The 17,597-nt window shown below is 41.3% G+C and overlaps 1 protein-coding gene across 1 annotated transcript in view; it reads left to right on the top strand.

Annotated features, from left to right (window-relative positions):
- Window positions 1-13,145: 13,145 nt before the first annotated feature.
- Window positions 13,146-17,597, top strand: part of Fam184b (family with sequence similarity 184 member B) — an 88,599-nt gene continuing 84,147 nt past the window's right edge. Inside the window, exon 1 of the mRNA XM_055624186.1 lies at window positions 13,146-13,292. Coding sequence (XP_055480161.1) covers window positions 13,146-13,292 — 147 coding nt within the window. The remainder of the gene's footprint in view (window positions 13,293-17,597) is intronic.

The raw sequence follows: 17,597 nt of genomic DNA, 5'->3' as shown, positions 1-17,597 counted from the left end.
TTGTCCTCAACGAATGAAACAGATCCCATTTTCCCTAGGCATATTCTAGATTCTCTAAGTATTAAATACTGTACCTGTTATGTCTCAGCATCTTGAGAAAAGAAACAGTTTTGAAGAAAATGTCTCATTCCATTGGAACCCATTTTTTTGCCTATATATCTTTTAACTATTTTTTAATTTTATTTTTATTAATTGCAGTTTATTCACTTTGAATCTCAGCTGTAGCCCCCTCCCCTCTCCCCTCCCAACCCCACCCTCCCTCTCTCTTCTTCTCCTATGTCCCTCCCCCAGTCCAATGATAGTGTAGGTCCTCCTCCCCTTCTGTCTGACCTTAGTCTATCAGGTCTCATCAGGACTGGCTTCTTTGTCTTCCTCTGTGGACTGGTAAGGCTGATCCCCCCTCAGCTGGAGGTGATCAAAGAGTCAGCCTATGAGTTCATGTCAGAGACAGTCCCTGTTCCTATTATTGGGGAACCCTCTTAGACACTGAGCTGCCATGGGCTACTTCTGTGCTAGGGTTCTAGGGTATCTCCATGCATAGTCCTTTTTTGGAGTATCAGTCTCAGAGAAGAGCCCTATGCCCAGATTTTTTTTGGTTTTGTTGCTCTCCTTTGTGGCGCTCCTATTCCCTCCAACTCTTTCTATCTCACCCTTCTTTCCTAAGATTCCCTGCACTTCGCCCAAAGTTTGGTTATGAGTCTCAGCATATGTTTTGATACCCTTCTAAGTAGAGTCTTTTAGAGGCCCTCTGTGGTAAGCTCCTGCCCTGTTCCCTGTTTTCTCCCTCTTCCGAAGTCCATCTCAGGACCCTTATTTTAAAGCACATTTTCTTCTAGATTTTCATCCTTAGGTTATACAAAATGAAAACCTTAAGCTTTTTGCTTATTATGTGTCAGAAGCTCAGGTATTGGAATGATTTATCACTCTCACATTCTCCCTATGTGGGTTTCTGATGAAACATGTTCACTACAAATAGGATAAAGGTAAATTATATCACATTTAAAGAAGAGAGAGAGAGAGAACATAGTTCTCAAAGGAGTAAAACAATGGTTTCTTAACATCTTAATGACAATCAGCAGTCTTTTGCTGAAGCAGTTTGGATGGCCTTCGGTTATAGAAGTCCATAATCATGGCTTAATCTTATCTGTATCTGGAAAAGAGAAAAGCCATACCCTGGAGGAAGACAAATGGTAGTGACCTGGACGAGCAGATCATTCTTTCTGGGAGAAAGAAGCAGAGATGAAAAATAATAAAGACAGGAAAGTTTGAGATCAGGAGGTCTTGCACAAGCTGATGGCTCATATAAGCAAATTTATTATAAAATTTAGCACCTAAATATTAAATATTTAATATAGTAAATATTTTACTGTATGCAAGGGGGGGGACATAGACAGTAGGAAGCTAATAGTCTTAGAGAACATAGAATAGCTCAAGTTCATTACAGACCAAATATCCAGTGGCCTTGGGACTGATAACTCCAGTCTGTCCAGGGGAAAATTCAGTTACCCAGGAATGGAAACCTTAACTCCTTAGCAGCTGTGGCCCCTGCAGCAAACCGGACTGCCAAGTCTCCCCCTGGGCAAGGACACAGAGCTAGGGTTCACTTTTTCTTTCATCAAGAATTCCAAGAGCCTTGGTTCAGCCTGGATCCCAATAAGTAGGTCCTTCCAAGGGGAATTTCTTATTCTGATTCCTATCATGTACATACCTAAAAATATCTCAGACATTTAAAACAATTAAGACTGTAGAAATGACTTGCGTTGTTTTCATACTGATGCATGTTTAATAAAATGGCATTCTGTTTTTGACATCAGTGTCAGTACAGTGCTTTCTCTTAGAAAATGACTTTTCTGAAAGTGGAGCAGTTCCTATTCTCTAGTTCAGACACTTGGGATGCAAAATTATATGGGTTACAACACATAAGAAATTCGTTTTTAATATGTGAACTTACATACATTGCCCTAAGCCATTTCTGCCCTTTTGGGTCACATTAAATGAGGTTAAACCCTAACCTATACACTGGTCCTTTAACTGTTTTAAAATGGCCTATGAAGGAGGACCTTAAATAAATGAGTAGGGCAGTCATCCAAGTATAATGAAGATTCATATAGAGATATACCCCAACAGATAACTACCATAGATAGTACTCAGGTACAGAAAAGGTTATATATGCTGATTTCATGTTTATTATATAAATAACTAAAAATAACACAAAAGAAAGACTCCACTAGGATTATATGTTGAATGAAATTGGAAAAATTTATGTGAGAAAACTTAGGATGACTAGAAGGTCACATGAAAATTCCTGGGATTGCTTGGGGAGTTAGGCCATATTTAACCAGTAGTCTTTCAGTAGATCAGGATCTTTCTTGGCCTAACAAGATTAAAGCAGTTCCTAGTAAACACAGCCAAAGTGAGGTGTCTGTTATATCAAAGCAAGACCAAGAAGGTAGTTAAATAGGTAAGGTTTGGTATCTCTGACTTGTGGGTAGAGAATAACGCTTGGATTACCTGCTAAGCATAAGCCAAATATTATATTCCCATCTATGCTATGCAACAGGACTTGGCAACCCAACAAAAATTGTTTTACAGTGTGTTACTTGGGCAGCGGTCCAATAAGAACCACTCCTTTTGTGGATTTCTAGGAAGGATGCAAAAGTGTAACAATATTCCAACAATAAGAACCTATAGATTGACTTTTACAATTATACCATTAATGAACTAATGGTTTGACAGAGTGAAAGAGTGAAAGAGCTCTGGTGGCATAAATAAGGGGACAACATCACATAAATACTCCACATTCCTTTATTCATTGAAAACTATTTTTTGTTTTTTAATTTTTTTATTCATTCTTTATTACAATTTATTTGCTTTGTATCCTGGCTGTGGGCCCTCTCTCATTTTCTCCCAATCCCTCCCAACCTCCCTATACTCTTCCTATGCCCCTAGGCCACTTATAGGGGAGGACCTCCTCCCCTTCTTTCTGACCCTAACCTATCAGGTCTCATCAGGATTGGCTGCACTGTCTTCCTCTGTGGCCTGGCAAGGCTGCAACCTCTAGAGGGAGGTGATCAGAGAGCCTGCCCCTGAGTTCATGCCAGAGACAGCCTCTGTTCCCCTTACTAGAGAACCCACTTGGGGACTGAGTCTATGGGCTACATCTAAGCCAGAGATTTAGGTCTTCTCCATGCTTTGTCCTTGGGTGGGTTATCAGTCTCTGCAGAGCCCCTAGGGCTCAGGGGGTTTTGTTTGTTTTGTGTTTTGTTTTTGTTGTTGTTGTTGTTTTGGCTCTGTTGGTCTCCTTTTGGAGCTCCTGTCCCCTCCAGGTCTTTCTATCTCCCTGTTCTTTCATAAAATTCCATGCACTCTGCCAAAGTTTGGCTATGAGTCTCTGCCTCTGCTTCGATACCTTGATCAGTAGACTTTCAGAGGCCATCTGTGGTAGGTTCCTGTCCTGTTCCCTGTCTTCTCCTGTTTCTACCGCATTTGCCCTTCTGAATGAGGATTGAGCATCTTCCCTAGGGTCTTCCTTGTTGTTTAGCTTCTTTAGGACTATAGATCTTAGTATGTTTAACCTATGTAATATGACTAATAATATCACTTATAAGCGAGTAATACCATGTGGGTCTTTTTGCTTTTTGGGTTACCTCACTCAAGATGATCTTTTGTAGTTTGCACCATTTGCCTGCAAATTTCATGATTTCCTTGTTTTTAATTGCTTAGTATTCCATTGTGTAAATGTACCATGATTTCTATATCAATTCCTCAGTTGAGGGACACTTAGGTTGTTTCCAGATTCTGTCTATTATGAATAGAGTTGCTATGAACATGGTTAAGCAAATGTTCTTGTTATATAGTTGAGCATATTTTGGATATATGCCTAGGAGTGGTATGACTGGATCTTGAGGTAGCACTATTCCTAATTGTCTGGGAAAGGGCCAGATTGATTTCCAAAGTGGTTGTACAAGTTTACATTCCCACCAGCAATGGAGGAGGGTTCCCCTTTTACCACATCCTCTCCAGCATGTGTTGTCACTTGAGTTTTTGATCTTAGCCATTCTGATGGGTGTCAGGTGAAATCTCAGGGTCATTTTGATTTGCATCTCCCTAATGAATAAGGATGTTGAACATTTCTCTAAGTCCTTCTCTGCCATTCAATATTCCTCTATTGAGAATTCTCTGTTTAGAACTGTATACCCTAGTTTTAAATTGGATTACTTGGTTTGTTGGTGTTTAACTTCTTGAGTTCTTTATATATTCTCGATATTAGCCCTCTATCAGATATAGGGTTGGTGAAGATCCTTTCCCAATCCTTAGGCTGTTATTTTGTTCTGATGACAGTATCCTTTGCTTTACAGAAGTTTTTCAGTTTCAGGGAGTCCCATTTATAGATTGTCAATCTTAGAGCCTGTGCTGTTGGTTTTCTGTTCAGGAAGTTGTCTCCTGTGCCAATGAGTTCTAGGCTCTTACTTTTTCCTATAACCGATTTTGTGTGTCTAGTTTTATGTTGAGGTCTTTGATCCACCTGGATTTTAGTTTTGTGCAGGTTGATAAATATGGATCTATTTGCACTTTTCTACATGTAGACATCCAGTTGGACCAGCACCATTTGTTGAAGATGCTTTCTTTTATCCATTGACAGAGACAGTTTGCTGCCTGAACAGTCACCAATAACTCTCTATAACGTTGGAGCATTATCTTCAGCCTTCTGGCTCAGAATATTTGAAAGACACATATGTGAAGCAGGAACTATTTAGGACTTGCTTACCCTGTCTTGGCAGAGTTCCACAGTCAACTTGTCCTGCATTTAAGCTCGAGCATTTGGGGCAGAATTCTGTCCATCATGAAATGAGGGCATTTTCTTTTTGCCCATATGCCACATTTGAAGCCATCTCATATGGAGGTTCTTCAATGCTCATCATCTTCTTTGTGGTAGGCAGGGTGCTGCCAGGAGATGACCTGTCTCATAGTCAAAGAATCTTTAAAATAATAGACATTTTTAAATGCCATATTCTGTAGGTCTCTGAAGTTTTTGAAGACTTACCTATCTTTATGTAATCGACCTGTCTACAAAATCATATCTATCTGTTAAACCTAGGTTGTATACTCCTGTGATAAATTAGACTAGTGTCTGACATGACTATGAGTTGATTAACTAGCAATTAACTTGCACTACCTAATACCCTAAATAGTTTGTAATATAGTTTGAAAGTATTGGAAGTAACCTTGAATTTGTATCAATATACTAAAATTTACCAGTGTAATAAAATTAGACTTATTTTTGCATCAATATACAGAATCCTATACCAGAGTTAAAAATAACCTTATTTGAGAATAACAAATAAAACCTTAAGTTGAGTAGATTCAATTATCTACCTTTTGTCTTATTATTCCCCTTTCTTTCTTCTCAACCCCCTTTTTCCTTATCTAAGAAAGAAAGAAAAAAAGGAAAAGAAATCCCTGAGTCTAACCTTGTTTTCTCTCTGAATAAGACCATAAATAATTTATAATCATCTCACAATGACAATAAACATTCATAGCCACAGAAAACATCCCAAAGCCTACCCAATGCCCTTTAAAGAAAATTGGATGTCATTCTCATGATTTTTTTTTTTGGACACACAGAAATCCTGTTGAAGGACCCAAAGGAAACTGGGGAAAATGGTTAATTAAGCAAGCACATTTGTGGTCCAGTCTTTGAATGTAGAGAAATGTCAGGCTTAATAGAAGTCCTGTTTGGAGCAGTCTAAAATGCTGGACCAGTTGAGGTTAGTAGCTTTCTTCAAAGCTCTCTTGGGAGCAGGCTTTGATGAGAAACAGCAATTGAAGCAGGTGAGGCAGGAGCTAGTAGAATGCTGGAACATGCAAGATGCTGGAACAGGTGTGTCAAGGTCTCAGCATGCTGGAAGGATTAATTCTGTCACACTTGATCCAGTGTCCTGGTGTCTGGTCCTTTTGTTCTGAAAACATATAATTTCTCATAAGCATCAGTCCTAAAATTATAAATGTATGAGAGGTGCAGGATGAAACTAAACTGTAAACCAATTTTATCTATGCCAATTAAAAGAATGGCATAATAAATTTTGAGGATATTGTAGCCAAGGATTTATTGGCCATGTATCGTTGAAATTCTGGCTGGAGACATTTTTTTATGTCTCATTCAGCTTCAGAGTTGTTCCCAAGTGAAGGGATCACCAATTTATGTTACCTGTTCTGTTTAGCCTTCTTAATTTCTCTCTTCTTGTGTGTGGCCAAGATCTTCAGGTAGTCTTCCTCTGTCATTTCCGATTTTTATTAGTTTTGAAGGAACCTATATTTCTCTTCCTCTGTATGAATATATACAAAACCTCTTCTCCAGCATAACATATTCCCTGTGCTCCATGTTGGAATTAGGACCTTTATATGATGCTGTAATTCAGCAGTCCCTTCTAAATTCTGCTGTATCTAAGCAGGTGTGCTACTTATCTCATTTAAACATTTTAAAATTGATATAGAATTATTCAATTTATTTTGGGGAGATATTACATTTCCCTTCTGTTTATGACCATCTTTTTAAAATTACTGTCAGATACTTTCATAACAGGTTGACCTTTTCTATCTGTAACAGGTTTCATGTCATGTCTAAAATATTGTTGTATTCCAATGGATATACATGCTGAAGCATCATCATCCCCAATTTTCAAGGGCATCTCCAAAACATTCACCTAACAAATGTGTAACCTTAGGATTGTGCTCTCCAGAATTTAAGGCAAAAGCCTACTGGAATTCTGAATATGAATCTATGACATGGTGCATGTATTTCAGTTCTCCAAACTCTGCCAAAATGGAGAGCTTTTTCCAAGACAACACTAAACAGGATCTGCATTTCTACTTTAGCATATAGACCTTAGTAATTGAACCTTAACAATACACACACAGTTTCTACTTTAGCATATGGACCTTAGTAATTGAACCTTAACAATACACACACAGTAACTAGTCCGACCAAGTTGGCCTATAGCTGAAGACTTTCTCTCCAGCATCTCAATGGGCTGTCATTTTGCAGTATCTTTAACCCTCTGTGGACTTTTTTCATCTGCAACTACCTCTTTCGGTGTTATTCTAAGTACCAGATTCGATTGCTCTGAAGGCTGTCTATTTTGATTCAAAGATTCCCCCAACCTCTTCTATGGCCTTTAATTTTTCTTTATTCCTAGAACACTGTTCAATCCAAATAGGTTGGTCAGCCAGCCACCTTACTGTTAAGCCTATAGGTGTTTTATCAGTGCTGGCTTCCCAACATGAAATTGTTGTATTTTGTTTACGGACAGTCTGAACAGTCTGTAATTGGTTTTGATGGCATTTTAAAAATAATTTTAACTTCTTTAACAGGAGTATTGTCTGGTTTTTTTGGCTTGCCTCTGAAATTAGGGGGATGTTAATCTGGGTTTTCCATCTGTAACAGATTTCTTCCTCATAAATTTATGGCTATCTCAGCCACATATGGCCTTAATTTTCCTATTGACCTTCTGGTCCTGTACATTTAAGCCACCTGACACTTTGTTTTACTTTAGATAAAGTTCCAACTCCTTGGAATTGGATATCCACCTCTTGAAGTGGCCAGTCTGGGGGCCAGGATTTAGGAGTGATAATTGTGACATCAGCCCCAGTATCCACCATGCCTTCAATTTCAATATTATTTAAAGTTATCTTTAACTTTAGCCTTTGATCATCTATAAAAGTTTGCCAACATATTTGTTTTTTGTTTCCTTCCTGGTTTTTTAATTTATCCATAGAACTTGCTCTGACCTCACTGTCTGATTTTTTAATATTTATTCCCAGAGCAATGGTGTTTAATTTTCTTGTAGAAGAGTATCCCCATCCTGTATTGGGGCCTTTGAGAGGCCCCTTTGGGCATTTTTTGATAAAGGATTACCCCATTTATCTGTTGCTGCTCTACATTCACTAGGCCAATGTTGACCCTTGCCATATCTTCTGCATTTTCTAGGAAGCATTGGCTCCCTTTTTGAATTATTTTGGTTTTTCTTGTAATTTCCTTTGTAGTAACCTTGCCCACCACAATTAAGACATTTCCCAAGGTCTTTAGGGGTAGCTTCTCCTATTAAGGTCATATTGGGAGAGTGAGTTCTGATGTCAATCATATTTCTAATCCATTCGTCTATTGGTGTGGATCTTGCTCTTAATGGCCTTATTGCCTCTTTGCATTCAGTACTAGCATTTTCAAAAGCTAAAGATTCTATTAGTGCTCTTCTAGCTAGTGAATCTGATATACTTTGATTTACAGCTGAGGTCAATCTTTGCAAAAAGTTAGTGTATGTTTCATTTGGATATTATATGACCTGAGAGAATGGCTCAAGCCTTTTTCCTGTTTCCTTAACTTTGTCCCAGGCATTTAAGGCTGCTAGGCAAAAGAATGCTAAAGTTTCTTTATTATATACAGCTTGTATCTCTGTGTCACTGTATTGTCCACCACCAAACAGCTGTTCCTTAGAAACACCAGCATTTCTGGCTCTATTTTTATGAGCCAACTCTCTTGCCTCTTCTCTCCACCATGAAAGCCATTGTAAATATGGCCCATGTCCTTTACCATATCCTCCCAGTCTTTGGGGATTCCTCTACTTCTGATTGACCAGAAAGTCAGCATTTGTTTTACAAATGGTGACTGCATTCCAAAATTAGTGATACTTTCCTTAAATTTCCTCAGATCTAGCACTTCCACAGGGCGACATTCAGCTTCGTGATAATCCTATGGATGATCATCATCTGCTGGTCTCTGTTGCATACTGACTGGATAAGCCAATATTTCTTTTCTAACCGCCTTTCGTTGGCTATCTTTTTTTTTATCTTTCGCCTCTGCCTGAGCATTTTCTTTACTTATAATTCTAAACTCTTCTTTTAAGGTCTGTGCCCATATTTCACACCTATCTCTCTGTTGCTGGTTTTGTTCAATAATCTCTTGAATCTCTTGTTTTATGCTTTGCTTCCAAGTTTTAATTTTTTCTTTATATTGTTCTAGTTGTTCTTTGTGTTGTTGCAGTATCTTTTCTAAAGCCTTTGCCTTTGAGAAGACATAAAAGGCTAATCCAATGATTAAAGTTAAATTGAGGACTCTGAATGTAACCATAGTCGTAATTTCTAAATTTTCCTTTATTTCTGCCTTAAAACCGTAGAAGAGATTATCAGCCAAGCTCCAAGAAGTCTGTTTTTTTGTCTCTCCCACCCTGCCTGCTTTGTTTACTTAAAATTTGTGTATAGCATAAAAGTTTGATTATTAAACAATTTACCTGATCATAAATTCTGTTCCCAGTCTGTTTTCTTTTGAGCTGTGCTGTGTCTCACAATCTTCCTGTTTATCAGTTTACAAAAAGAGGGGCGTGGTTTTGCCTCCCACCTGTAATTTAGAATTATTTTACCAGATCCCTACTCCTCCCGCAATTGGTTGAGTGCCTGTCTGACTTGGAAGAGCCTCAGTTTGGACCTGTTAAACTGGCCTTTTACCTTTACGTAAGCTTTTGTCCTGAGAAAGCAGTTTAAACAGCCGCCTAGCTTCTCTTCTAGACCTTACCAGTTCAGATGCTATGCTTGAGGTTTCTCTGTCTCTGGCTCCTGCTTCCAGGGAGAGATATTTTTTCTGTCTCCCTTACCGGATCTTGACCCCTTCCGCATACTGGGAAGTTACTGGGTCCACAAATGTTTGCTCCTCAGACTTGCAAGAACCCCTTCTCAAAGGAATTTTGCTTTCTGCCTTGGCTAGCAAAGTCTGGTTTTAAGAAGCTTCCTTGTTAAAGAGCCACTTTTTTTCTCTACCTAAAGAAACTGCCTCTCTGGGGTTTGTACGTATCAATTTTTGTTTTTCTGAAGCCTGCTGAAGGCCTTGTTGCTCTGCAGGGAGTCTGACTAATAGGAATCTGTGAGCTCCTAGTTTAGGAACTGCCTTTGCTTTGTTTTTCAGGAACAGAACTGAAAAACTGCTCTGTAGTTTTACTTTCTATGTAAGTTCTTACTGTATTACTGTAAATTCCGCTCCACATTGGTATGCCATTTGTTGTCAGTTATTACTATTTATTATTGATTTATCTTTCAGTTAAACAGTGGTTATTCCTAAACCAGCTGTACACCCAAATCACTACACAGAGACTAGGATTTATTTAATTAACCTGGAGCACAGTGCTGGACAAGAGTTACTCCATCCTAAACCTCCAAGCCCACAATTTCCTCCCATTCAGATTTCCCACATTTTACTTGCTTTTAGTCATATCTTAGGTCCGGTTCATCTCTCCTCTTGGTTCCAAGTCCTCCCTGCTGATCTCTTCTCTCTAACCCTCCCCAGAAGCCTCTTTCTCCTTCCCTCCAGACCAGGATGTCCCACCCTATTCTCTCCATTGCTCAGCATTGGCTGGTTGTTTTGTTGGAATTACAGAGAACATATGGTGGCATGTATATACAAACTTGAGACAGGTGATGCTTACGCATCACAATGCAATGTCCAGATTGAAACAAGATAGTGGGGTAGAGAAATCAGCATTTGAATGAACAAGGGTAAATTGTATACATTCCACAGGAACATTATGTCAACAATTTCCTATGAGGACTCACAGGTCACACTGCATCACTGGTGGAACTGGGGAAGGAATTCAAAGCAGAAACTAAAGCAGAAACCATAGAAGGACCACATGGCCTGCTCAGCCTGCTCTACAACTCAGGACCACCTGCCCAGGGATGGCATCACCAACAGTGGGCTGCGCCCTCCTACATCAACCATTAATCATGAAAATGGCTGACAGAGTTGCCTATAGGCCAGTCTTCTGGAGGCATTTTTCTCAATTGAGAGTCCTCAGATGATATAGTTGGTATCAAGTTGACACAAATTTAAGCAGGACAGTAATGAAGGGGAAAATTATGTTTTCCTAAAACTGGCACAGTATTCTGTTAAAGGTCCTGGAAATCGCCTAGTACAACAGATTATTATTAGGTTTTTATTTGTCTTACTTTTCAGTTGCTGTGATAAGTTACCATGACCAAGGCAACTTTAAAAAATGAAAGAGTTTAACTGTGAGCTCATGGTCTCAGACAGTTAGAGTGTATGGACATCATTACGAGGAACATAGCAGCAGGCAGGTAGACATGGCGCTGCAGCTATATCAGAGCTTAAATCTGATCCATGAGCAGGAGGGGCTGGGGATGCAGACAATTGGAAAGGATGTGGGTTTTTACACCTCTTCCAACAAGGCTAAACTTTCTAGTCCTTCCTAAATAGTTCCACCAACTGGGGAGCAAGTATTCAAATATATTAGCTTATGAGGACCATTCTCATTCAACCCACCACATTATTAAATTTTAGGATGCTAGAGTTAAGGAAGATACCAAACATTCTCAAAGAGAAAATAAAAAGCAAGTTACACACACACACACACACACACAATGGCATTTATAGAATTGAGAACACTGGATTCTGGAAAGTGATGAAAAGTGAAGTCTCTCACCTAAGAGGAAATATTTCCAACCTACCTTCTGTGCCCAGATAACATCTAGTCAAGCAAAAAGCTGAAATAAGTTTATCATTAAGTTTGCATGAGCTTAATTTTTTTTATCAACTTTAAACTTTATTTTTTATTTAGTTTTTAACTTTATTCACTTTTTATCCTGATCATAGCCCCCTCCATCCTCTGTTCCCAGTCCCACCCTCTTCCCCTCTTCCCCTATCCCCCTCCTCCATTCCTCAGATAAGGGACCCCCACCCACTCACCTCAGCTCCTTAAGTCATGTCAGGATTGATTGAGTCCTCTTTCCCTGTGGCCTGGCAAAGACCCAGCCCCCGGGAGGGGGAGGACAGTGATCAGACAGCAAGCAATAGAGAGCATGTCAGAGACAGCCCCCATCCCCCTTACTAGGGTCCCACATGAAGCCTGAGCTTCCCATCTGGTACTTCTGTGTAGGGGGGCCTGGTTCCTTGGTTGGTGCTTCAGTCTCTGAAAGCCCTTCTGAGCTCTGGCTAGTTGGCTCTGTTGGCATTCTTGTGCAGCTCCTGCAACCTCCAGGTCCTTCTACCCTTCCTCCCACCTTTCAGCAAGGCTCCATACTCTTCTCGCTATTTGGCTGTGAGTCTCAGCTTCTGTTTCGATCTGCTGCTGGGTGGAGCCTCTCAGAGGACAGCTATGCTAGGACTCCTGCACGCCTTCTGCTGTCTATTCTATTTCCCCTTCTGAGAGAGATTTAGCGTCCTCCCTTGGGTCCTCCTTGTTACTTACCATATTTGGGTCTGTGAACCATAATCTGTCTATTCCTGTACTAGCACACACATGGTATGTACTCACTTGTAAGTGGGCTTGACTTTTAACTCACATCTACCCTGCCTTAGTATACCACATAATGTGCTTCACCAAACAAGGGAGAGTAGTCTAAGGAGCTATGAGGTCATAGAACCTTTAGTGCACAGAAAAAAAGGCAACGAAGGAGAGCCTCAAGATCACCACCACTATGTCAAGGAAGTAGAACGGGAGTCCAAGAAGTAGTCTCTAGGAAAACTTAGAATAAAGTGTCTGAGTGCAAAGGACATGTAGAACCAGTAAGACGGATGTTGTGGCATGAAGGAAAGAGATAAGCACATGGGAAACTAAATCACTGACAAATTAAAAATATGCTAAATACGTGTTTCAGATGGGTGTCCCAGTCTAAGGCCGGCATTTCTGCGTCTTGGACTGGCCTATCCACTTCGCGCTGGATCGCTCCCACGGGAGTTGGGAGCGCCCTTCCACCCAGTTATCCAAGAAAACTACCTGCCCAGGGCGATACCCCTAACCCCCCACCCCCAGAAGCTGTCCTCCTGCAGGTGTAACCTGCACCCTCTCTCTGCATCCGCAGCTCGAAAACCCCACGTGCAGGGCGCCGGCGCTACGCTGCAGGGTGCGGGTGTTTGTGAGCCAGCCAGCCCGCGAACGAGCACGAGCAGAGGAAGGTGGGTGTGCGAAAGGGGCTGGGAGGGAGCCACCTCCGGAAAGGGAGCCACGCGGCTGTGCTGGCAGGACTGCAGTGCCACCTCTCCGGAGAAAGCCCTCACGCCCGCGCTCGCTCGCACGCACGTGCACACGGCCAGCCGCGAGAGCGCCAGCCAGAGCTTTTCATTGCCGGGCGGGCGCCTGAAAGCGATGGCATCTGCCCTCCACAGCAAAATTCACCCGCCAGGAACCTGCCCGAGCTCTAAAGCCGACGCCCGCGGTGGCTTGGGCTGGAGAATGGACTGTGATCCTGAGATGCACGTGAAAATGTGCAAGAAAATCGCTCAGCTCACCAAGGTAAGGCGGGGGCGCTGCGGGTGGACTGGCTGTGCGCCAGGGGCATCCGGAGTAAGTAAGGGTGGGAGGCAGACGCATCCCAGGGAAGACCCGCGCTGGATCCGGACAAACTTTGTCTGTGACACCAAGGGAAGCTGTTCTATATCTGGGTGAAGTGACCTTCTGGAGAAGGCATTTGGAAGCAGCATACAGGATCTTTGCCAAGGAAACTCCTGCAGTCTGCTTGCGGAGCAGGTGGGCTGTGCTTTCCCAAGGTTAGAGTGCATGCGTGCGTGCATACTGTGTGTGTGTGTGTGTGTGTGTGTGTGTGTGTGTGTGTGTGTGTGCAAGTGTGCAAGACAGAGCGAGAGCGAGCGCGAGCGAGCGAATTGCGTGCGTGTGTGTGTGTGTGTGAGCGCGCGCGTGTGTGTGTTCGTGTGTGTGTGTGTGTGTGTGTGTGTGTGTGTGTGTGTTCATGTTTCCTTGCCAACCCTGCTCAAATCATCGTGCCTGGAATGTTGTGATTTTATTCTGTGCTCTACAGCTGGAGAGATCATGTGAGCCCTATTTAAACACGATCCATTTCTTCCTTCATTCAACAAATATTAGAGTTGTATGTTGAATGCTAGCAGCCTTGTGTGGCATCGTACTAAACCTGGAAGGCAGCCCAAGAGACTTACTATCAAGCTGCCTGCAGGCTGGGGAGGAACATAAACGGGCAAAGGTCGGGTTCAGGATGTAACTGTAGTAATAGAGAAAACCTTGGGAGGTCAGCCAGACCATCTCCCTCCTTTACCTCAGGGTCTCGGTTGGATCTATCCAGGCTGTGAGTCTGAGACGTTGCCAACGGAGGTTGTTAATCCCTTGCAATTTCCCAATTGGAAACTCCTCACAGATGCCCTCCACACGTCTGTAGACGGAAAACATCCCTCCCTGCCTTTCCTATAGCGTTTGAGGGGATTAAATTAGCTGTTTCCTTTTGGCTTCAGGACTCCTAAGGCAACGCCTACCAGTAAAGATGAGCCCCACGTTTAGTCCTAGAATATAATGAAGGGCATGTTCTGCTTTCTTTCCTAAACATCCTCCTCTCATGTCCCACACCCGCTTTTATGAAGGATGGACAGGCAGCCTTGCCACACTGCTTTGCCAAGAGGAATACAACACAGGCTTGAAACAGAACATGTGTCTTCTCCAGACCTCCCATTAACTTCTTCATATTCTTTGCATGTGAGCCTCTCTCCAGACAGTTGCCTCTTGGAAGCCTTGACTTGTGCCAATATGTCTAACAAACACTTATCTAATTGCACCAATCAAAAAAAAAAAAAAAAAAAAAAACACAACACGTACTTTATATATAAAATTCATCTTAGTACCTGGAAAGGCAATTGTAGTGTCCAGAACCTTCCCTGCTTTCAAAAAGGTGAAGTGTTTTTGGAAGGAAGCAAATATTTAAAATAGCAGAAGAAATGTATAACACCTAGCAAGTGTTACATACGAAACTTCAAGTTATAGGGTCTATGAATGTGTGCCATTGTGTATAGGAACAAGGGAAATTTGTGAAATTATCATTGAATTGTGATACTGATGACTTATGGAGTGCCTGCTGTATTTAAAATATTGAGTATTGTAAAGTATTTTTATTATTTTTATTTATATGTACATGTGTGTCTGTGTATATACCCCATTGGGTAGGTGTCCGTGGAAGCCAGAAGAAGATGTGGGCTTTCAGGGAACTGGAGTTACAGTGTGGTTGCTGGGAACCAAACTCAGATCCTCCAGAAAAGCAGCAAGGGCTGCTAACCACCGAGCCATCTCTCTAGTCCCATATACTGAATATCAGTGCCATAAGATCTAGGATGGTAGAGTCATTTGGAAAAGAAACTCTTAATTGAGAAAATGCCTCTGTAAGATTTCCCTGAAGGCAAGTCTGTAGTGCATTTTTTTTAAAGATTACAGTTGGTGGGTCTAGCTGACTATGGGTGGTGCTATCCCTGGGTAGGCACTATAAGAAAGCAGGCTGGGCAAAGCCGGTAAACAGCATTCATTCATAGCCTCTGCCTCCAGAGACCCACACGGTTATTTGTTGTTCACCGTAGTTACCCTGTGGTTCTCTGGAATAGTACAAGGCGTTCCACACAGCCCAACTGTCCCTCTGTATTCAATAAGCAGCCTCTCTCCTTCCTCTTTACTATTCTTGCCTCTGTTAATTGCCATTCTACTTTCCACCTTCACGAAATCAATTATCTTAGCTACAACATGTAATAAGAACCTGAAGTTCTTAAAGGGAGTATCTGCCTTTCAGTACCTAACTTACTTCAGTTGCCAGAATGCCTCTCACCTCCATTCCTAAAGCAGCAAATGAGAGGATTTTATTCTGTTTTACGAATGGATAGTTCTCTGCTGTGTAGAGACAACACATTTTCTTTGTTCATTCATCAGTGGACACTTAGTGTGTTTCATGTCTCGACATTTGTGAATACATATTCATCCTCTATATTCTTTGTTTTCTTTCCTGAAATGTCTTTCTATCTAAAAATTGGATCATATTTATCTTTTAAGTTCTACTGTCTCCTTAAAAAAAAAAAAAAAAAAACAAGCCTTTGTAGTAACAGGCACAAAATAGAACCTTACTAAGTTTTCTAAATTCAATTAAAATTTTCTCCATGTGTGAGGCTAGAGAGGTGGCCCAGGGTTAAGAGCACCCAGGGTTCATTCCCAGACCCACATGGCAGCTCACAGCCATCTGTAACTCTAGTACCGAGGGATCTTACACCCCCTTCTGGCCTCTGAGAGTACTCCTCACACATGGTACACATACTACATGCCAGCAAAACAGCCATATGCATTATAAAAAAAAGTTCTTCCCATAGATTTGGTTAACATTTCTTTATTATACTTATTCCTAAGTATACTAACATATCTCCTAAAATAATAAAGTCGTATAACATCCTGTTAGTAGTCTAGCAAGTAAATAATCAAATGATCCCAAATCCAAAATGTACATGAAAACCACCAGGAGAGCTTTTAACAGCATAGCAGTTTAGGGGTGTTACGGCACAGATCTGTAATCCCGGCTACTTGAGAGGTGGAGATGAGGCAGAAGGATTGCAAACTCAAAGCCTGCCCCAGCTACAGAAGCCTGGGCAACTTACGTAGCCTAGTCTAAAATTACAACTTTAAAAAGCCTGGGGTTGTAAGTCAATGGTAATGCGCTTGCCCTAGAATGATCCCCAGTGAAACACACACACACACACACACACACACACACACACAACACACACACACACACAAGCACACTAGAATAAGAGATGATACAGCCCGCTGCTAGCAGATCACAGGCCTGGCAGCTGTTGGCTTTCCTACCCTGAACCTGATGCCCAGCAAACTGAGGAATAAACTGTTACCCCAGTAAACTGGAGAAAAGCAAACCTTTCTCTGGCCTTGGAATCCAGGAATACCATGAGGCAGTAAGAACGATGCCTTTGCTAGAGGCATCCTCCATCACAGGCTGCCATTTGAGCCCTGTGTTCTTGGCTTAAAGGAGTGCAAGTTTTATTACACCCTCTGACTTGACTGTCTGCCTCTCTGAAAATATTCTTGTGCTTGTAGAAGCTTGTTTGGGGACAGATGTTTAAGCAGTTGCCCTTTGAAAACCACAGATCTGTTTTAACAAGTCCACTCTGTTAGAATCTTATAATTTGACGATATAACCCAAGACATCTTGCTATCCTTTGTATCATACTGTAAACAGTGTAAAGTGCTCCCTAAGCTGAGTGCCCTCGAACCCTAAGAAGATGTTTCAACCCTGCGTTGCCATTCTAGTCTTCTCCGTTTTCCCCATCCCCACTCCACAACCTTTGTTCAGTTTGTTTTCTTTTCTTTTCTCTTTCTTTTTCCACACAGCAGCAACCATAGTGATTTCAAACCCTCCTGCATTGCTGGTGGGAATACAGAATGATGTGGCTGCTTTGGGAAAATGTGTTCAACAGTTCCCTAAATAGTTGAACAGAATGATATATAATCCAACAATTACATTGCTGAGTACCCAAGAGAACTGAAAACACCTGTCTCCATAAAAATTGGTACATGAATGTTCATAGAAATATTGCTTTACTATACTGCTAAAAAATAGAAACAAACTAAATGTCTGTCAACCAAGTAGTTGGTGAATAAATTATACAAACTACATTGTTGGCAGGTATAAATGCTAAGGAATGCAATTCAAATATGATATGGGGAGTGGCTAAGTGTTGCTCTTTCTTAGTTTCTTTCTTTCTTTCTTTCTTTCTTTCTTTCTTTCTTTCTTTCTTTCTTTCTTTCTTTCTT

The sequence above is a fragment of the Psammomys obesus genome, unplaced genomic scaffold (assembly GCF_907164565.1).
Source record: "Psammomys obesus unplaced genomic scaffold, mPsaObe1.curated_primary_1811, whole genome shotgun sequence".
In the NCBI taxonomy this organism is placed as follows: domain Eukaryota; kingdom Metazoa; phylum Chordata; class Mammalia; order Rodentia; family Muridae; genus Psammomys; species Psammomys obesus.
This window is presented reverse-complemented; position numbering and strand designations above follow the sequence as displayed.